Raw genomic sequence first — 23,276 nt, forward strand, 5'->3', positions numbered from 1 at the left:
GGGTTGTCTCTTTATATATATGGATGGTTTGGTTGTAGGAGATTGCATCAATGCCCTCACCGCGCCAGAATCCCGCCGAACGGGCCGCGGTCACCATGACTTGCCTGTTTTCCACCGATACCCTCTGCCCCTCCCGTTCCTCTTCCTCTCGCGCCGCCGCTGCTTCCACAGACTCCCGCCGCTTCAACTCAGATGCTTCCCCCAGTAGATCCGGTGCCTCCTGCAAGCACACATCTGGTGCTGGCGAAGAATGGAGGCTGGGGGGCCACCAGGGAGGGAGGGGCTTGGCGCATCTTGCGGGCGGGCGGTGGCTGGCGGCGGGCAGCAGGGAGAGAGCGCCGTGGCCAGCAGGGAGGGAGCGCGGTGGCAGCAGGCCGAGCAGGAGGGAGGGCACGGCGCACGCAGCAGGATCACCCGCATACATCCACATCCACAAGGAAGAGGAGCTGTACTAGAGTGCTCGTGCGTCAGTGCTTTAGGATCAGATATGAGTCGGCACGGCAAGGCACGCGCGGGCAGCACAGCGCGGCGCTGTGCGCCGGGATGCGCGGGCGTGGGGCCGGCGCAGGAGCGGCACAGGGCGGCGCTGCGCTCGTCGGCGTGCGGGGCGCTGAGCCCGAGGGGGCCCGGGGGGTTGCGTGCGGGGGGGGGGGGGGGGGGGGGGGGGGGGGGCGGCGGTGGGGGCGGCGGGGGCCGGCGAGGTGCGGGGCCGGGCGCGCGGCCAGGAGCGCGGCGCGAGGGGGGGCCCGGGCGCGGCGCGCTGGGGAGGCGGGCGTGCGCGGCCAGGGAAGGAAGGGGAAGAGGAAAACGGAAGGGAGGGAAAGAAGAAAGGAGAGAGAAAGAGCAAGGGAAAAAGGAAAGGAGGTGAGGTAAAAAGGAAAAAGAATTGGAGTAAAAAGGGAAAGATTAAATTGCGTGAAGAGTTAGAGAGAGATGGCGGGGATTGCGGAAGCGGTTGCGGGTACGAGCGTGACGGTCTTCCGACCAGCACGCATCATGTCACGCGGAAAGGAAAAGAAAAAGAACGGACGGTGGTCGGCTTTGGTGCTGGGACGGCGAAATCGCCGGGAAAATGGAATTTCGGAGCTCAAAGGGTGAAAAGATTTTGAAAACGATTTGTAACGAGTGATTTAATTTGGTGAATTTTACGGGCGTTACAGTCTCCCTCTGCCTCCACCAGCCTGGCCTCTCCCTCCCTCTAGGAGGCCGGTGCCAACCCGAACCCTCCTTCCCTCTCCACCGGCCTCCTCCCTCCCTCCCCGGCCTCCCCTTCGCTCGCTCCTCACCTCATGCCTGAGGCGAGGAGCGGAGGCGGGGCGAGGCGCGGAGGCAGCCATCGAGGCACGGAGCGGTCGACAGGATGCGGCAATAAGATCCGGTTGATGGAGCGAGCGGCGGTGGGATCCAGCGAATAGAGTGGCAGCTGGATGTAGGTTGGCGGCAGGATGTGGGTTGGGCTCGGGCTGGCAGGGTGCGGCTCGGACGAGGTGGGATTTTTTTTTTAATTTTTTAAAACCTCTTAGTACCCCGGTACCGACCGTAGCGGTACTGAGGCTATTTCTCTAAGTAGTGGAGCCAACTAATCCCACGCGGATTGGTTTCAGGATATCACACCGGAGTACAATCGGCAACACGGAGTACGATCGATCTGTTATACAGTACTATTTTCCATCTATACTACACGGAAACGTATCCCTAGAACTAGAAGCCCTACCATACCATGCAGCAGATGTATCCAAGGAAGCAAAGCTGCAAAGGAGCGACGTCAATATATATAGAGAGAGAGATCGTAAAGCAGTCATCGTCGTTGAAGGAAACCAAACCAGCAACCCTCGAGAAGACGGAGACGATGACGATGGACAGTCCCCGCCGCAGCCCCGATCATTCATCGAGCTCGAGTCGCCGCCGTGTCCACCTCCACCGTCGTCGCTCTCTGTCGCCACGCGAGCAACACCAACACCGGCCAGCCGATGATGATCGACGGCAGGGACGACGGCCCTACTACCCCGCCGCCGAGGCGTGGCCGAGGGGGTCGGGGGTGGCGACGAAGGTGAGCCTGCGCGGCTTCGACGACCGCCTCTCGGCGCGCGACCTCGCCGACCACCTGGAGTCCGTGGCGGGCACGGTCTGGCGCTGCCGGGTCAAGACCTCCGTGACGCCGACCGGCTCCTACCCTGACTTCCAGCTCCGGCTACCCCTCCCCGGCGCAGCCGCCGCCGCGGCGTCGCCGTACGACGATGGCATTCTGCCCGCGCACGCCTTCGTCCACTTCGCGGACCCCAGGGCCCGGAGCCGCGCCGCCAGGTCCGGCCTCCAGCTCTGCAGCCGCGGCAGCAGGAGGACGCGTCCCTCCGCTGAGAACACCCACGCCTCCTCCCCCAGCGCGGCCGACCGCCGCCCCCGCGGTATAGCTAGGCCGATGCTCTTCCCGGACTCGCGCGTCGAGGTCGGCGACCTCGCGGCGCCCGACACCTTCCTCGCCGCCTGGCGCGGGGCCGACGACCCCGCCTCCGCTTCCGCGGTCGACTTCGTGGTCGACCCGTCCGCCGGCCGCTGCCGGCTGCTGTTCGCCCGCGACGCCGCGTTCGCTTCCCCCGCCGGCGCTGCGGCGGTGCTGTGCTGCGACGTCAAGCTCGAGTTCCCCGTCGGCGACGTCGCGGAGGTCCTGGCGTTCCAGAGCGACGACTCGCTGCTCCTCCGGCTTTCGGCTGCGCCCCTGCTCTACTACCGCACGGCGGGTGACGACGTCCACGGCCCGGTGCCCTTCGACCTTATCGACGACGACGACGACCCGTGGGTACGGACCACCGACGTCACCCCCGGCGGCGCGATCGGGCGGTGCTGGGTGTACAGGATCTCGTTCAAGATGTGGTTCTGGCCGACGATGAGGGTCGCGTTAGAGTACATGAAAATGCAGGGGGTGCTCGTCAAGGTCATCGACAGCCGGGGGCCGGGGCTCACCGTGCACGACGAGCTGGAGTTCGGGATGCCAATGCAGGACATGTTCTTCAGCCTGCATCACGCCGAAGGGATAAGCTTTCCAGTGTTGTACTTGGTTAATGCGCTGATGCACAGCGGGATAGTGAATCGACACCAGCTGACACCCGAGTTCTTCGGTTTACTGAAGGGAGAATGTGACGCGGTGAATATTGCTGCACTGACAAAGTTGTTTGGAGGAAAATTTCAACTGTTCGATGTATGCCGGAGGCTAAGGAATGAGCAGGATTGGGCTGCCAGGAAATCCAAGCATCTTCGTCTTCTCAGCAGTGGGAAGATTGGACCTGATGACTACAATGCCGAAGTGCGGAGGCTGGTGATCACTCCCACCAGGGCATATTGTATGCCACCACAACTGGAGCGCTCTAATCGTGTCATCCGGCACTACCATCAATTAGCAGACCGGTTCTTGAGGGTAACTTTTATGGATGAGGGTATGCAGCGGCTGAACACCAGTGCGATGAACTTCTGTGCAGCGCAAATAGTCAAGGACATGATGCCCAACTCGTTCCAGCAGAAGACAACAATCTACAGGCGTGTCCAAACAATCCTAACAAATGGATTCCACATGTGTGGCAGGAACTACTCATTCCTTGCATTCTCATCAAACCAGCTTAGGAACAGGTCAGCTTGGTTCTTCGCAGAGGATGGAACCACAACGACCGCAAGCATTAGAGAGTGGATGGGTCAATTTCCAAGTAAGAATGTTGCCAAGCATACAGCTCGAATGGGGCAGTGCTTCACATCTACATATCCAACGGTGATGATACAGCCAGATGAGATGGAGTTTCTTGAGGATGTCAATCATAATGGATACAATTTCTCTGACGGAATTGGCAAGATTACACCAAAACTTGCTTTGGAAGTTGCCAAGAAGTTGCCGCTGATGGATAAGTACGTCCCGTCTGCATTCCAAATTAGATTTGCAGGATTCAAGGGTGTTGTAGCTGTCTGGCCAGGAGAAAATGAAGAGGCACGGTGGCTCTCCCTTAGGCCAAGCATGAAGAAGTTCGAGTCTGCCCACTCTGTGTTTGAAGTGGTGTCCTGGACAAAGTTACAGCCAGCATTCTTGAACCGTCAGATTATAACATTACTAAGCACCTTGGGTGTCCCGGATACTGTCTTTCGGCAAATGCAGAATACAATGCTTCATAATCTCGACAGGATTTTAACAGACAGTGATGTTGCATACGAGGTTGTAAAAACATGTTGCCCTGAACATGGAAATACTGCTGGGCTGATGCTGAGTGCTGGGTTTGCTCCTGCAAATGAACCACACCTGCGAGCAATGCTTTTGGCTATCTGGTCCTCACAGATGCAGGGTCTTTTGGAGAAATCAAGGATTTGTGTACCCAAGGGAAGGTGGTTGGTGGGCTGTCTTGATGAATTTGGGATCCTTGAGCAAGGACAATGTTTTATCCGGGCCTCAACACCATCCTTCAACAAGCGTTTTGTGAGGCATAGCTCAATATTTTCCTCAGCAAACAAAAATTCAGAGATCATTGTAGGTACAGTTGTGATGGCAAAGAACCCATGTCTTCATCCAGGGGATGTCCGTATACTTGAAGCAGTGGATGTTCCAGAATTGCATCACCTTGTTGATTGTTTGGTCTTCCCCAAGAAAGGTGAGAGACCACACGCCAACGAAGCATCTGGGAGTGATCTCGATGGAGATGTCTTCTTTGTGACTTGGGATCAAAAACTTGTACCTCCGGGGAAAAGGAGCTGCACCCCTATGGACTACTCCCCAACTGAAGCGAAACAACTACAGCGTGAAGTACTTACACATGTAAGTTCAACTATTCTTGCCATGTTCTTAATTATTACCTCGAGTATTTTTTTTAGTGCAAGCGTAGAACCGTCTCAGATAAGCCATCTGGTTAGAGACATATTAGATCTTATCTCATCCTCTAAGATGGTTCCAGATGGAAATTACCATGGGGGATAACATTATCTTGGGTGGTTACAAAAAGGGCAGAGGATCACCTATATTAACTTAGACAGTTCCAAACTAAAACCTTTGCTGGTTCCCAACAAGAACTGTAGGGAATATTATAGTGAGATGATGGATATATGAAGTTATTACCCGTTTGTTTTAGATTGGGATTGTGAAAAGCAGCTGAGCAGATTATTGGATTGTAACAATTGGAATTGTGGACCGTTACAATCCAGGGCAAGAAGCTACTTGTTTGTGTTAAGCCTGTGATTGTAAAAGATACAATCCGTATTATTCCCAAGCTGGAACAAGCAGTGGTGTCACTTAAATAAGTCGGTTTATGATAGAGCTAGAAAGTTAATCATCCATTCTTAAGTTTGTGCGAGATATCAGGAGATTCAAAAACTATTCCTATTTAGAGTAGTTGTATGAACAAGAATTTTTATATAAAAAAATTATCTTTCTCAAGATTTACTGTGGTTGACAAATTTTTGGTGTGGAAGCTGTTTAGACACCCAAATAATAAATTTTAGACCAAGGATAATGTGAAAAAAATTGGGATCAGCATCCAGTGATAACTGAGGTGATGAGTATCAGGGAGATTCAAATCATGGAAACCGTACACATGTGTTTAATGCAAAAATATTTTCGAGTGGCTTCCAAGTCTATTTTTTTTTCATTATATCAAGTTTTCATTGTCCAGATACTAATTTCTGGAAATCATATCCCAGGCACTTCAAGGATCGAACTGTCTGATATACTAGTTATTCAAATAATTTTTTTAGCCATGTAAGATAATTAGCCATTATCTCTAATGGCTCAAAAACCATCTGAGATGAGTTTTATGAGCCAGGTAATCCTTTCATTAATGATATATATTCGGGGCGCTATGTATAATTAGTGGCTGAAGGTTAGAGGAAATTCTGGAAAGTAGCAGTCAGCAAGCGTAGGCCATGTTTGGATCCTTGCAGATTGTGGAATCTAGATTCTAAATGCTAGATTCTAAAATCAAGATTGTAGAAGTTTTGATGGATGGGGTGTTTGGATTCATGGATTATAGGGTAGATGGATTGTTGCTTTATGGTACCAAATACCTTTAATACCCTTGCTGGTAGCATGGGGATGTGAAAAAGGTAAGGGCAATATCATCATTTAATAACCTAGAATCAGCAAGAAGCTAGGTTTGCTCAGCTTCTAGGATTCTGGAATCTGCTAGCTTTGGATTCTAAAATCTGTGGCAGGATCTAGAGTGTTTGGATCCATAGCTGGATTCTAGAATCTATAGGTATTCAAACGGGCCGTAATGTGGTGAGCTGTCAGTTTAGCTTGAAATTGTGTTGATGCTTGCAGATAAAGTACATGCTTTTAGCTTAGCATTCCTTTATGCTTTTTTGTTCAATGCAACACCTGTTAGCTGCCAGGTTTCTGTTTTATATTATTTGTTAAAATGAAAGTCGATCACTCCTTTTGACCTTATGGTTTTAGCTTATTAATTAGATCACACACTGGGTTTGAATATTTCAAGTACATTAGCTAGTAGATTTCTTTAATTTTGAACGTTTGTGTAGTGCCGGATGCTTATTTGAAGTCCAGCTGATTAGAAAACTATGCCTTGCATCTTCTTTTCAATAGGTTTCTGCAGATTGCTTCTTTGGTTGGTGCACAAATATTCTGCCACTACACGTCATTAACAACACCTGCTGTTCTAACAGGATATCATTGATTTCTACTTGGAGAACCTGGTAACTGACAACCTTGGTCGGATAAGCAATGCTCATGTTGTTCATGCTGACCATAGCGAGTATGGAGCAATGGATGACAACTGCATTCAGTTGGCCGAACTAGCAGCCACTGCTGTGGATTCCCTGAAGACAGGGGAAATTGTGACAATGCCAACTTACCTTCGACCAACAGAATATCCTGACTTCATGGGAAAAGAAGATGCCATCTCCTATAAATCAACTAAGATCCTTGGAGAGCTTTATCGGTCAATTAAAGCAGCCTATGGCAGTGATTTTGTTTCAGAGGGTACCTGCACTTCAGATGATCTTCCTTATGACAGCGATCTGGAAGTTTCTGGGGCATCGGATTTCCTCGAGGATGCTTGGATATGCAAGTGCTCGTATGAAGCGCAGCTGAACTCACTACTTAATCAGTATGGCGTGCGCACTGAAGCGGAGCTTGTGACAGGGGAGGCTTGGTCGCTTACAGGAAACAATAAGCAGCAGCAGTATGTGACAAAAGAGATGCTCAGCTACGCATATTTCCAACTCCACCTGGAGTTCCGAAGCATCTTTGAAAGCATTGATGAGATATCTGTAGAGAAGAAAAATCTGGCGTGCGAGACAAAAGCCTCTGCGTGGTACCAGGTAACCTATCACCCCAATTGGATCCAACGATCAAGGGAAATGCCTCTGAGACTCAGCTTCGCGTGGATCGCTGTGGATTACTTGGCACGCATAAAGATGAGGCGCCGTCAAGAAGCAAAAGTTAGCAAAGGTCAGACAACAATTTCTAAGGACTTAGCAAGGACTGCAATGCATTTCGGTTGATGAACCCTATATTTCTTCAATAAAGGAACCTCTCTTGATCTAGACAATTACGGACCTATTCGCTTCAGCTTATTTAGCCGGCTTATCAGCCACCAAACAGTGTTTTCCTCTCACAACAAATCAGCCGTTTCAGCTTTTCAGCCGGCTTATAAGCTGAAGCGAACAGGCCCGTCAAAAAGATATTGGCACTCTCTTCTGTTCCGTGCGCGACCAAAGCAAAACTAGACCACGAGGAAGGCTCTCCAAAAGCAATACCTCGAAGAAGGAAACAACCCACATGCACCATGGAAAACCAATTTTTTATACTCCAGACAATGCCTTCAACGAGGAAGTGCCACTATTGCTAGGTAGTACAACCAGCTAAGGGTGAGACCAAGCATAATACCCACTTCAATATACGGTAGTAGTTGAAGTTGTTGGTCTATGTGTAGGATCAGGATATCGACTGGAGGAGGTGAATAGGTAGTTTCAACTAAAATGACAATACTAAATAAATTTAATTAGTAATACAAGAGAAATTCTATTTTTAATCTTTCTAGAACTAGGTGAGGGTTTGCAACCTAGGGTGACAAGATACAATTCAATCTTTAGGAATGTAATTGCTCAAAGTAACTTGCAATAATAAAATTGAGCAAAAAAATAAACGAAAATAAGAGATGAATTTATCCTGTGATGTCGATGACTTGCCGGTGACCCCTAATACACGTTGAGGTGGATTCAATATTTCAACCGCTCCTCTATGAAGACTTCACTTGATCTTGAGCCGAATCAAAAAATCTCTCCAAACCTCGATTTCACTAGAGTTTCTCTTCACCGCTTTGGCGAGGTGAGCACGAGAACCTTTCACAAGAATAGCCAAGGCTCCTTCACAATTCTCTTGAAGGGCTCAACGTTTCCACAATTTCCAAGCCGTCCAGGAGGCAGCAACCTCCAAGAGTAACAAACCAATGATGCTTGCTTGAAGACTCCCTAGTGCCACAAAGCTCAAACTCTTGATGCAATGCACTAGGATACTCTCAATCTCACAAGAATGCAACCTCTAAGCAAAGTGAGTGAGAGAGGAGGAAGAAGGCTTAAATATGTCAAGAAAGCTTTTCAAAGTGCCAAGAGAGCTCTCCCATGCACGAGCATGAGCTATTTATAGAGCCTTCTCCCAAGGCTAGCCGTTATGTTCCAAACGCGCAGAAATAGAGGATTGGCGGACCGTCCGCCTTTATGAGTGTGAACTGTCCGCACTTCATCCCAACGGCTACTACAACATTAAATACATGCCAGAACTATCCGTTGTAGCCCAAGCGGATCGTCCGCCCTTACAGGCGCGGACCGTCCGCAACTCAAATTTCCAACCACGCAGAGAGACACTAGACATGTACAGAACACATCGAGTTTCAAAGTTAGTGAGGCGGACCGTCCGCCCATAACCGGCGGACCATCCGTCGTTCATTTTCGCCCAGCCTCCAGAACCAAAAAGGTTCTATCTAACTTTCCACGTTAACTGGCGGACTGTCCGACCCAGAGTGTCGGACCATCCGCCGTTGACGATGAAGCCCAACATAGAACCAAGAATGGTTCTGTCAAAAACTTAGATCATGTGGCGAACTATCCACCCTTCAGAGCTGGACCGTCCACCCTTAGAACTTTGCACCCTACTAGAAGAAAACTTGTTCGGTCAAACTCTTGAATTAGCCGGCGGACCATCCGCCCCTTGGGTGCGGACTGTTCGCCGTTCATGTCCAGCGTCGCTCAGAACCAAGAATCGTTCTGTCCTAAATTTAGTTCAAGTGGCGGACCATCTGCCCCCAGGACCGGACCATCCGCCCTTCAAATTTTCAGCGCAATAGAACAACTTCAAAGATATGGCTAAGTCAAATAACGGTCCGCTTTTACAAGGGAGACCGTCCACCATGCACACCGTGTTAGCCCTATTCAAAACACATTTTTACCAACGCTCGAACCACTTTTCAAACAAGATAGATCTATATGCATGCAATACAATTGTTTGAGCAAAGTGGCACTATAAAACCGTCAAGCAAATGAAATTGACCCCTCTTTATTATAAGACTGTCTAGCCTATCAACCCGGTCAATTATCATCCAATAAGAACCTCTTGACCGATTAAATGAAAAATTCCTATCATGAACCTTTGCTTTGAGCTCTTCAATGTGATTCCATCCAAGCTATCACCATAGCATTCATTGAAGCTCAATTCATGTTCAAGACTAACCTATACTCATATCTCCAATGAAATTATCAGTCCACAAACATTGTCATTAATTACCAAAACATGAATTAGGGGTCTAGATGCTTTCACCATGTAGTTCAATTGTGATTGTAGTTGGTGGGTTTAGTACCACCTTAGAAGTTTCGGGGGTGAGGGCCAGCTTATAATCCTTGTCGTTCCAAACATAGCATCTCCAGGTTGACCCTTTTACACGAAGCGATGATGAAAGTGTAAGAGATGTGCTTTGTGTATGTGGGCCTATTCCACTTGAGGTGCTGAGCCGTAAGCAGATTTTGGAGCGAGGTGTTATAGATGGTATTCAAAGCATGAACCATCACTGCATGTGCGCGTGTTCGTGTGGCAAGGCCTTTGGAACGGTCGTATACCGAGGAGTCTACTGCATATGTGGTGAGCTGCCGAGAGCATCAGCCCTTAAGGTGGGGTCAATGTAATACCCCAGCCCAATATACCATAGTAGTTGAAGTTGTTGGTCCATGTGGTCCAATTGTGGTTGTAGTTGGTAGGTTTAGTACCACCTTGGAAGTTTAGGGGGTGAGGACTAGCTTATAATCCTCATGGTTCCAAAAATAGAACCTCCACTTTAACCCTTTTACACAAAGCAAGGATGAAAGTTTAAAAGAAGTGCTATGCCAATTGCAAAATGCAACTACAACAACATGCAAACCACCTAAAGACACTCCATACCATAGTGGCAATGTCATGATATATGTTGACAAAAAATCTTGACTTCAACCTTCTGCGTTAAACAACACGAAGGACCTAGAAGATTTGCTTAACTCCAGTGCAGGCTCCAAATCAGCTTGCGAGTGGTGCAAGGCGTGCTAGTCAATTTGACCTTAAAATTGACATGGTAAACATTAAACTCCTGAGCCGATTAGTGGCGAAGCCTTTTGAACTCATGGGTTGGCGTTCTTGGAATAAACACCACAATAGATAGCTATTCAATGTAATCATGCGGTGTAAATAAATAAAGTATTAATGGCATGTGCCATCGGCTGTAAGAGCTAACGGGTTAAGATAAAATATTGTAAAATAACAGCCATAAAAGGAGCCCTTGCCAACCATGCGCACATTAGATAAACTAACTAATCTAATTAAGGTCTTGATAAGTGTAATTGAACTTAGACAAGATAACATGAATGAGAGGCATTAACATCAATCAATTAATCTAAGATATTAAAACCCAACAAAAAAGGACCTCTTGCCTACTGCTTATAAGCTAGTTAAGCTAATGGAATCTAATCGATGTCATGACCGTGTAATTGAACTTAGACAAGGTAACACGGGGTGAGGGCATTAACTTCAACCCATTAACTTAACAAACGAGCTTGCGGTAGCAAGGCCTCGTACGTGCCCCTATCGGCTCAATGACATCATCACGCTTCTGCGAGTTATGGATGATATGCAGCCGATGCATAGGCTCTCAACAGCAACGTTCTGATGCCAAGGACCCGATGGCTAGCAATACGAGGTGTAGAGGTAAAGATCTATCGTACCTAGCATATATAAAGCAAATCCAAGAAAAACATTATTTTGAACAACATAAGTGAAGAGTTTTTCAAAAATATGCAAATCCAACATAAGTGAGATTCTCTTGCAAAAGCTTATGGAAACACTCACCTCATCAAGTCACTCAAACCTATACTAGATTATTTTGAACCTATTCTACTTATATATGAAAGTGGAAGGCTTGTGTGGAGTTTGGTAGGTACAAAGAATCCTAACAAAACATTATATCTGAAATATTATCAAACTAAGAGAGATCTATTGGGATTATTGAAACTTGTCAAAAAGGTCATCAAAAATAAATGTTGGAGAGGGAGAGGGATGAAACACACACATTTAGATAAGTGGATATTTGCAATGGCAAAGGGTGATCGCGAGACACAAATGAAGTTTTTGTAATCGGATTGCACATGGTTGGAAAATGAGCATGGATCAATCCTTAATCTTAAGAGTACTGGGAACTTTAGTGAGGCTCAAAAACCGAGAAGCATTTTATTCTTTTTCTCCTTTATTCTTTTTTTCTTTTTCATTCATTTTTCTCTTCTTTCTCCTTTCTTTCTTTTTCCTCATATTTTTCTTTTCTTATTTTTTTCTACTCAACTCCTTGCAACATAGTACTTTACTTAGCAGTAGACATAGTACTTTACTCAGCAGTAGTAAGAGATAATGCGATGACTCCGCCTCATGCTTATACGATGCTCGTCCTCGAGCATGAAAGAGAAAGAAAGATAAACTACTGAGGTAAGTACTAAAATCTTCAATCTTATTAAGAAAATTATTTTATTCCTCTGGAGGATCATCCATGCTAAAATTCAGAGGGTCTGGGGAGAAACCACCCAGGCTGATTGGCTTGAGGGTGTCCAAGCCGATCGACCTGGCCCCTCCTGGCTTCTGTTTCTTTCGATTTTTATTCTTCACACTGGTGGATGCCTCCAAATATTATTTTTCATGAAAAGGTACTGATATATCTTCTAGATCCTTGTCGAAATATTTTTTCCATACTCAATAATAGGTTGTGGTCAAGGAGGTAGTCAAAAAATTAATTTGGGTTTAGGTTGGATGCCCAGCGAGGTTTGTGAAATTTTCAATATAGAAACTCACAATGCATGGACAAAAAAGTTAGCAAGAAAGAGGTTTGCACAAGGAGATGGCCAGCTTCTAAGTCTCATACCACAGAAATCAATCTTAATCCAACTCATCAAAATATAAGTTTGCAATTTAAAGATTTCATCATGAAAAATCATGCATGTAGATAGGCTCTGGTAGGTAGAACTTTGCATGAGATTCACAAATATAGATAGCATATGAATTAATTTTACATAAAAACAAATCAAGTTATCTAGTCATCAGAAAACTTAAATCAAAGAGCAACATAGAGTTTGTGGGTCTAGAATTTAGTCATTGAACCTCCACAATTAAAAGAGACGGTATTTAATCAATTTAGGTTCATTAAATAGAGAACAAATAGTCCAATCATATACAACATTGTGTAGGTAAAACAAAGCGGCAACTTTCATCATTTTTTCATAAACAAGATTCTATCAAAATTATTAACATTATGGTGAGCACAAGGTGATGGTGATCATGATTTATTGAAAACAAAAACTAGGTTGTACTCCTTGTAGCCATGTTATTATAGGGAGATATATACAAAGGGTGCATTGAGTCTATAGTTGAAGGTTTATATACACAGGCATTTAGAAAAAAGATGGACAAAGAGAAGATTGAGGAAGAATTTACCATCCATTCGATGCATGTAATGAAGTGTAGCGCAACCTCCCCATGCTTAGGCATTGTGCTTAGCATGGAAGAAGAAAAATGAGCATCCTCTGGCGACCGTGATCCTCGTATTCCATATAGCATTTTTATCTTCGTCCGCCAAGTCCTCCCCATTGCTTAGCATTGTGCTAGGCATGGAAGAAGAAGATAAGCATTTTGTCATTGTTGAAATCCGTGTTCTCAGCATTCGGAGTTTGTCTTTATGCTTCTTCACTTCTGTCGCCTTTGTTATCCTTTAATTTCTTCTCTTTTCCTTTCATGAAAGTGCTTCACCATGCCTTTAAAATAATTTAAATGCACAAACTACCCCTAAGGTGATTATCACAAGTAGAAGTAATCGCCAACAAACCAACAACATCCCTAAGATTTTAACTTGTGGCATAGCTAATCCAGTAAAATAAAAACAAAAATCTAATGAGTGTACGCGCGTGCAAGCATGAATGAAAATGATAGGTAGGAACATAAACAAAGACAATGTTTGCACCAAGTTCTAAGCATTCATCAAAAAATTTTAGGAGAAAGCCAAGCTAACACATGAATGATGGAACAAATGCAAATGCATATGCAAAAGGGTTAGCAAAAATAGGGTTAGTAAAGTCGAAAAGACTATCGATGTTGTTCTGCAATTAGTTAAAGCAAAAGAATTGCTTAGAATAATAAAGCAAGGCTGGTCACTTAATAAGAAGTCAAACAATGTCAGTAAGAAAATCATTCATCAAAAAGCTCCAACAACCAAACTAACAAGGCTTAGAGTCGGTTCATAGGTATCCTATATTTTTAGCTTAAAACAAGAATTTTGAAGAGTTAAATCAGGTATAGAAATTTTATCTAAGGTGATTTCAAAACAAAAAAGAAAAACAAGTGTCATTATTTTTTTATAAAAGAAAGTCCTAAGGTTTTAGGATGGCTGAAGGTGTGAATGGTTTAATATTGTGAAGGAAGGCTTGTCAAAATTTTTAGTTAGAACAAGTTTATTTTACCTCTGTTTGCTCTGGCTTTCGGTGGGGTTGATAGGAAGGTTTAGGTGAAAAAGGGTTTTAACAAAGGTTATAAAACAAAATAAATCATGCAATGCAATGCAAGGTGGAAAATAATATGATATGATGATGGTCTAACAAAAGATAAAAGTTAACCTAAATTAACTAGTCACAAGTTTAGAATCAAAGGGGTGGTGCCATGCTTCATATTTCTCTCTAAAAAGAGACAAATGAAAAGACTCTAAACACTAATAGCACATAAAAAATGGTCTATTAGTTTTCCAAGATCAAATAACAAAGTGCTCCCTCAGTATTATTTCATGCATACAACATGTGGTTGTAGAATTTGTTAGAGCAATGGTACAATGTTACTTGATGGTTTTGATTTAAGAGCACAATATAGACCGTCATCTTAATAAAGAAAATAAATAAAAAAGACGAGTTGCCTCCCACAAAGCGCTTTAGTTATAGTCATATAGCTAGACTCCTCACCTTGCTCATATTTATGCGAAGCCATGGTCCTTTGTGTGAGAATCCAAAGTGTCCGTGCAACTTGATGTCATCTTTTGTAATCCTTCATGGTTCACTTCTAACATCTCCATGTATTGGATGTAGCCTGCTTGTGTCTTTATGTGCCAATGCTTCGGAAGTTTTTATTTTGTTCTGAGTTTCTAAATTTGATCATGTACGCTTGATGAAAGCATTGCCGAAACCTGTTCATTGTTGTCATCTTCATCTCCTTTGTCTTGTTCTCATCGCTTGCTGCTGCCGCTTCTTCATTTTTCCTTGCGTACAGAACAAAACATATACTGAAATATAGATCTACTGAAAATTTAATGAAATTACCTTTCCAACGAGTGGCCATTCTTATAAAACGGAGTTGAAATGAGAGAGTTATGCTCATTTTATTTTAGCACTGCGTGCTATCCAGAACTGATTTCAGGACGTGCAACGTCCGATGATTCGACCATAATCGCTTGTAGGAATATCCGATTATCTTGATTCTTGATTCGTTGGAATGTAGAATTCATAAGGCTTCTGAATATACAAAAAGTTCCGTTGTTTTATTTTGAAGTCAAGAACAAATATCAATGACAACAATAGCTTGTCGTGAATTGACCCAGAGATGTTGATGATCTTGATCTTGTGGTCTTTGGAGCATTATGTCACACATCCTTTGGCTTCAAGGTCATCACATTGCTGCACCAGCGAGTAGCATGGCAGCAATGATGCGTCTTCTCCATAATTCTTGCTTTAGCCAAGGTGCCGGGATTAGAGGAGGCTCCTGCGCTTTGTGTTGATGATCTGAGTAGTTTTCTTCCTTGATTGCATCACTCAATTAGAAGCTCTTGAGCATCCTACTGGAGAAGATTAGTAGTGTCATGGTGCTTCTAATCTTGTTGCCTCCAGTCTTGATTAACTCCAAATCATCACCTTCTGTGCAGAGAGGCCCTCCAATCATCCCTCTTTGCTTGCATGGTTGCTTTCAACACCTGTTACTTGAACAAACAAATCCCCAAGAAACATTCGCCTAAAAAATTAATTGACATAGTGGCATACCTTGATTATAAGCATTTGTATTGTCTTCATTGATGTGGACTCAATAGCAGATGATGGACCACTAACAAAGTTAGCACCTACTGCTAAAGAGTCGAGCTTGATGTTGTTATCATCTTATTGGAGTGAATCTAGACTTGATGAAAGTCCATATTCGATCATCTGGCATCTAGTATTTATCTACTTTCAAGGTCGCAAACAAGAAAAACATGATATATGCAATAGAAAAATTAGGATTAGTTCAGAAAATTAAATAGATTGCCCCAGGGTTCAAGTTGGTGATCCCTGGAAACGGCGCCAGAAAAGCTTGTTGATGGCAGTTAGCGCGCCAAGTTGTGAACTGCAAGAGCACGGATCATCGTAGCTTTTCCCTTAGAGTATTCCATCTAAGGTTTATCAATCCATGAATCGGTAGGAAACTAACTAAGTTTTTCTATCTAGTCTAACGGATCTATTCTAACATGGACCATATATTTCATATGAAGGCAAATTTGTTGTAAAGATTGATATCATGAATAAGGGTACGTCACATCCACAGATATATATATGATATAACACCACCAAGGGCAGCAAGAGCATATCATCTTCTAGTTGTAGTTCCAGCCAATGAGCAAGCACATCAGGCATCTCATCCAAAACAATCTTTGAACTACTACCTCCATTCAACCTCCCGAAAATCCCCACCTTACACGGAAGCAGACCCCGTCGCGATCCCCCCTATAGGCGCATGCAGTTTAAGGGTACGAACACAGATGAACATGTCTAGCTATCAATAAGGGTCAACATACTAGATCTAATCACCATGATTACATAAAGCATGCTATGTATTATTGTCGTGAATTAGACTGAGGAACAAGTATATTCATGATAAGTAGAAAGCATAAAAAGAGATATTGAGTAGCTAATAGATCAGATGACAAGAAGAAAATTGCTCACATAATAGATGTATTTAGATCATCACCTCCGAGTATATACCATTGATAATCACAACTAGCTCCTGAACTTCACCATGGCACAACCGCGCAGGGAGGCCATGGCGGTTAGGGTTTGGCCTAAGCCATCTTCTAGACAACTCCGAAGACTTGCAGCGGTCGTCAGCTCCCTCCAGTGAATAGGTTTTGTTGAGTTCTGGTGGATGGATTCCGTGTGCCGATGAAAATTGGGCATATTTATAGTCCAAAAGTGTCGTGGGGCGAAAGGCACGTCGATCGGGGCTAGAAACGGGTCAGGCCGATCGGCTTGGGCTCGCTGGGTCGATCGGCCTAGGTGATTTCGCCACCTTCCTGACCTCAAACGCTAAAACTTTCTATACGAATAATTAAACTCTAATAATTATATTTTTAATCTAAACTTTAACAATTACAGTAATTGGTCAATTATAACCCCTAAACCTATATCTAAATTACCCAGCCCTGCCATTATAAAAATAATCTATAGTGATCCCATAATCTTCATCTAATTTACTCATACATATCATTAAAAAACGTAACTTAAAATACCATTCTTGAATCTAAGTTAGCCACATCATATTAAAAATAATCTAAAGTAAATACCTAAATTATAATCTAATTATCAAGGTTATACACATTATGGATGTCACCATGCAAATAATTTTTTACATGTACATGAGTAAGCGACGACAAAATATTAAGCTTTAGATAAACAAATTTTATGATTTTTTTATATAAACAAATTGTACGAAGAAGCGATAGAAAATAAAAAAATATGAATATGGATGAAAAAAATGTATAGAGTAATCATTAATTAAAAATGAATCGCAACTAAACAAAGATTAGACAAAGATAAGTATATCTCTATATGAGTATTATGTTAAATTATTAAATAAATGAGGAAGTAGTAAGGTAAACAATTTTTAATATTAGCAAGGAATCTAATTTCTAATTAATTTTTAAATATCATAATTTTTAAAAATATTAGTTGATGCGGAGCACAATTGATGGACTAGTGTCAACTAAAATCCCATGTAGTTACGGGTTGTCCCTTAGTTGCCGGTAGTAGGCTGGCACACAGACACAACAACATACTTGGCCACGTTTGTTACTTTTGCTTATTTTTAGCATCCATCGCATCGAATGTTTAGATACTAATTAGAAGTATTAAGCATAGACTATTTACAAAACCCATTACATAAGTGGAGGTTAAACGACAAGATAAATCTATTAAGCCTAATTAGTCCATGATTTGATAATGTGCTGCTACCGTAAACATTTGATAATGATGGATTAATTAGACTTAATAGATTCGTCTCGCCGTTTAGCCTCCATCTGTACAATGAATTTTGTAAATAGTCTACGTTTAATACTCTTAATTAGTATTTAAATATTTGATGTGACATGTGATAAAAATAAGCGAATCCAACCCATTATCCTTCGCGCGTGCCCAACAACCGCCCAACCGACACCTCCGCTGCACGCTAGCTGTGCTCCCATGCCTCTGCTCGGAGAGGGTGGTGATGGGGATGGCTGCATGCGTTGACGTGAAGGGTGGCTTGAATGAGTATCCGTTGCAGCGATTTGGCATTTTGGCAATCCATTTTCTCCGACTCAGCCCTGTTCTCTTCCCACAAAACTCCTAACTTTGACACTACGCAAAAAGAAGATTCCCCATCACATCAAACTTGCGGTGCATGCATGGAGTACTAAATGTAGATGAAATCAAAAACTATTTGCACAATTTTGTTGTACTTTGCGAGCCAAATCTTTTGAGCCTAATTAGTCAATATTTGGACAATAATTCACAAATACAAACGAAACGCTACAGTGTTGCTACAGTAATTTGGCACCTCCCAAATTCGCGAAGTAAACAAGGGCTCAGTCTCCAAGACTCCAACTCAACCCAGTCAATGCGAGCTAGAGTTTCTGGTTGGTTTGGGCATTGTTCGCCCGCAGCGCCGTGTGACTGTGTGACTTGACATGTCGTGGAGTGGAGTAAAGATGTGAGGAACCTTGTGGCTTGTGTAGCAGCGGCAGGGCCAGGATATCCGGCGGAGCGGCTGCGCCGACTCCATGCGAGCGGCAGTTTCTTGTTGGTTTGGGCATTGTTCGCCCGCAGCGCCGTGTGACTGTGTGAGTTGACATGTCGTGGAGTGGAGTAAAGATGTCAGGAGGAGACCTCGTGGCTTGTGCAGCAGCGGCAGGGCCAGCAGGATATCCGGCGGAGCGGCTGCAGTGCTGCACCATCTTGGAAACGGGGAACCGCGACAACTGTTGCAAATCTTTGAACCGGTTCCACCAGGATATCGCGGTCAGCTTGCTGATCAGCTGGAGGTGGCCCGACTTTTTTTTATTTTAACCTTTTCGCGAAATATTTTCACAAATAGACCCCTAGCGGAACTATTTTCAAAAATGGACCCTTAGCTTGGTACCAGGATGGCTGGCACCAAGCTACAACGTCTTGGTACCAGCCTCCATGGCGTCAAGGTCCCCACCGTCGCGTGGCCACGTGGCGTGGCATGCATTACGTGGCGAGCAGGCGGGTGGGTCAAGGCTTGGCGCCAAGATCGGTGGCGCCAAGCCTTTTAGCATAGCACCGAACACTATTTTCCTTTTGCGCGTCCGTTTCTTTTCCAATCTTTCAAACCTGCGCTGCCGCCGCCGCCGCCACCACCCGGAGGCCGCCCGCCCCCGCCCGGCGCCCGCCCGGAGGCTAGGCGCCCCGCCGGTGCCCCCCGGCCGGGCCCCAGCGCTCGGCCCGCCCGGAGGCCGGCCGCCCCTCGCCCGGTGGCCGCCCCCGGTCCGCCCGGAGCCCGCCCGCCCCCACCCCTTGCTGCCGGTGTGCACCAGTGAGGTAAAACTCTAAGAAGAGTTATAGTTAAGTAGATAGATAAAGAAGGTAGAATTTAGATAGGTAGTTAGAATTGGTAGATGAAATAGTTAGATACATAAATTAGAATAGTTAGGTAGAATTGTTAGATATGAAAACTAATTTATTTTGGTAGTTTTTTTTATGAATTGCAATGATAGAAGGAATAAAGAATACTCATGACACTATTTAACTAGATGGATGTTCAATTTTGTTTACGTAGTTAGATGTATAGTTAGTTACATAGTAAACTAGTTATTACGATATTTAGTTAAGTAGTTGTATAGTTAAGTACATAGGTACATATTAGGTGACATAGTTAGCTAGTTGTATGACATAGTTAGTTAGTTGTATTTAGTAGTCAGGAGTCAATTGATACTATCTCATTTCATACTAGAGACCTTGTACTTAGAATGCTTCATTTATTATGGACTAAATGAATTATGCGTCGTTATATTGATGTACTAGATGGAGAACGTAGTGAGCATATACCATGGAGGCACCGTGGAAAGGGATGACTATGGATGTGTTAAGTTTGTTGCCATGCAGTTCGAGGTCGTGATATTTGATGAGAAATCCTCGTTTAGTGAGTTGCTTGCAAGGGCTCGGGAGGAGCTACATTGTCATGAAGATAATGAAATCACAGTCGAGGGCATACTTCACCTAGGTTCCCCTCTTAACATTCAAAGGAAGATGGTCCCAATTCGGTGTGCAGGCCAATGGGACAAATATGTGAGAACGGTTATGAATGGTCATTCCCCAAGTGTTGAAGTGGTTGTTTGTCGGGTGGGATTCGATCCAAATCCTCGTCGGTTTTCTCGACCAATGGGTCAACGGGCACGCTTCGATCCTCCCGTCCCAGAACCTGTTATGGATGTGGAGGTTGCACCTCGATTCCCGATGCTGAATCTGCCCCAATGAAGTAGTTGGAGATGTTTGTCGGATTGTTGATGATGTGGCAGACTCTCCTAATGAGTTCGTTTTCACACAGAATGATCCGAGTAAGTGCCTTATCAGTTTCTATTCTTGGAAGCTAACCCCCTTCGTTCCATCAATTTGTTCTTTACTCATATTTGTAGTTAATATCGCAGGAGATATTCCAGAAAATGTGGACGTGCCTCTAGTTGCTGCGCAAGTGCAATGTGTAGATGGATTGCGTGGCTCCAATAGTGTTGAAATTATGAATGATGAACATGCATACGAGATGGGAGTAGATATTGATTCTGATGATGATCGCCCTGCTGGAGAGATGACAGAGAGTGATATTGAGATGTTCAGGCGTATCTTCCCCGGACGTCGTGATCCGATAGTTCACGAGTTTAGCGATCTTACTCCTGGGCACATCCGGAGTGCTAATCTCCTGGCTGCGGGAACACTTCGGACACTGCCCCCAGGACGCGGATGAGGAGACAGTTGGGCACTACTGCAGGGCGTGGATCCTACACCTGTTTGCCTATGTTCTTTTCCCAGACGCTACAGGTGACACTGCGTCTTAGATGTGGATCCACTGCCTCACTGACTAGCAGCAGGCGGGTCAGTACAGCTGGGGGTCAACTATGCTGTGTTTTCTGTACCGGCAGCTGTGCGAGGCGTGCCATCGGACTTCGAGCTCCGCGTCAGTTGGTGGGTGTGTGTATCTATTGCAGTTATGGATGTGGGCCCGTCTTCCAGTTGGTCGTCCCGAGATTATGGGTCGTCGACCATGGTTCCTAGGTGAGCCGCCGAGACGGCAGCCGACATGGGCATATCTTTGGGATCAGGTTAAGGTTCACCATACGAGGTTGAAGCGCGCATACCTGGATTACATCAACGAGATAGACGCGCTCACGGCTCATAGTGTAAGTCAATTTTTTTTTCACATGCTTTGTACTCCTTTAGTGTAACAACTAACATCTTGTTTTGACATGTTGCAGGTAAATTGGCAGCCTTACGAAGGAGAGGACGCACTTCCTTTTGCCATTAGCATCATGTGTGCGGCCGACGACGATCTTTACAGGATGAAGTGCCCTCTCATATATTTCTATGCTGTCGAGTACCACCTGCCTGATCGAGTAGCACGTCAGTTTGGGATCAGGCAGATTTGGTCAACACTTGCGATCTCGACTAGTGTGGAGTTACACAAGTAAGTGTTTTCCTATTTAAATTATTTCCATTATCATTACCTAAATTTTGCCTACCAGTAACATCTAACGTGACGTGCAGCCTGGATCGTAAGAAGAAACGGAAGGTATCTGACTGGCACGTGTTCCACCAGGCCTACATTGAGGAATGGGAGTAGTTCGACGACAACTTGGATGAGAACGACGAGCCGCATACAAACAGTGAGTACAGGCAATACCAGGCTTGGTACCAAGGTGCGACGCGTCACAGGCTGAGGGTACAATGGACGCAAAATGACTACGCCGACATCCACTCGTCCGATGATGAAGACAAAGTGTACGACCGAAGTACTCGTGCTGGAAGGCAGGTGGAGACAGGACCAATCCTAAATAGGATGGTAAGACAATTGCTTTACTTTTCTATGTTCTATGTTAAGTTACTTAGTGATTTAGGTAGTTAGATAAGGACTTAGTGACTTACTGAATTAATCATTTAGTCATTTAGTGACTTAGTGTGTAAGTTAATGACTTAATCATTTATTGCTTTAGTGACTATTGACTTCTGGAAATTTGTTGCAGGGTCGTACGCTCCAAAGCTCGGTTAGAGATATTGAGCATTTCTGTCCTAGGGTTACGGACCCGAGACACGAAGTTTTCTAGACGTAAGACTCAAATTGTTCTTACAAATACTTTATTAATACGTTACATTCTTTCATTTAACTAGTTTTTTCACAACAACGACTGTCTAGTCGGCTTCGCCGTGCTGCTGCTCGTTGTGGTTGCAGGACTGCCACAACGCGAGACGTGCACGTTCCATCCCCACACGAAGGAGGCGTTGGTACGTCTAGGCAAGGTCCCTCAGGGTCGAAAGCAATTGCATCCGAGGATGAGGACGATGATGAGGACGACGATGACCAGAGGCCCGACGAGCTTGGCCCGTCTCAGCTCCATGAGGTTGTAGGCACTAGACTACGTCGCCCACGTTCTCCTTACACTCCAGGCACCGACGCCCTTGGTCACAAGGGTAAGGGTAAGACTAGGAGGCACTGACAGTTCTTATTGCGAACTTTGTGTTATATGGAATTTGTGTTATATGGACTATTTGTGTATATGGACTTTCATTCTGAACTATTGTGGATTTTATTATGAATATGTCATATGCTTGTGTCATATGCTTGTATGTTTGTATTTATGTTCACTATTCATCTCATAATTTGCCGAAATTTCACTAACAAGTACCCTTTTTATTTTCTGCGGAAATTTCACTAGAGTACAACTTCGAAGTGCATTACATCGCAAAATAAACATAGTTCGTCTACCACTTGCATGTCCATACTTAAAGTGCATCATTACATGACAACATAATAAAAGTCTCACAGTAGAAAATATTATTCATAAATAAACCATAGAACTAGAAACTAATTATGACTACTGAGTGCAACGAAGCCACTTTTCCTTCCTCAAGGCATCAGGATTCTCCTCAACCGCTGCTTACGCTCGGCGTGCACGCTCAAGCTTCTTCTCCCTCTCCTCCCTGTTCACAGTAACACGCCTCCTTTCCTCCTCTTCCTTGTGCTCCTTTTCCGCAGCCTCCTCTCTGAGCCTCTTCTCCATCATCTTCTTCCTCTCTGCATCCCAGCGCAACATATACTCCAAAAACTCCTTGTCTTCAGGATTGATCTTAGTGTCAATCCACTGCTCAAAATCACATAGCGGTGGAGGGGTCTACAACAAATGCAATTGTTATAAAACAAAAAAAATATGGTCAATAATTATAAGATAACAACAATTCCTTACCAACATGTTAAT

The 23,276-nt window shown here is 44.6% G+C and overlaps 1 protein-coding gene across 1 annotated transcript; it reads left to right on the forward strand.

The window, feature by feature from the left end:
- Positions 1–1,619: 1,619 nt before the first annotated feature.
- LOC117860364 (probable RNA-dependent RNA polymerase SHL2) lies at positions 1,620–7,530 on the forward strand. The gene is made up of 2 exons (XM_034743642.2): positions 1,620–4,786; positions 6,646–7,530. The coding sequence occupies exons 1-2, from the start codon at positions 1,721–1,723 to the stop codon at positions 7,483–7,485; spliced, it is 3,906 nt and encodes a 1,301-aa protein (XP_034599533.2). The 5' UTR covers positions 1,620–1,720; the 3' UTR covers positions 7,486–7,530.
- The last annotated feature ends 15,746 nt before the right edge of the window (positions 7,531–23,276 follow it).

The sequence above is a fragment of the Setaria viridis genome, chromosome 6, assembly GCF_005286985.2.
Source record: "Setaria viridis chromosome 6, Setaria_viridis_v4.0, whole genome shotgun sequence".
Lineage (NCBI taxonomy): Eukaryota > Viridiplantae > Streptophyta > Magnoliopsida > Poales > Poaceae > Setaria > Setaria viridis.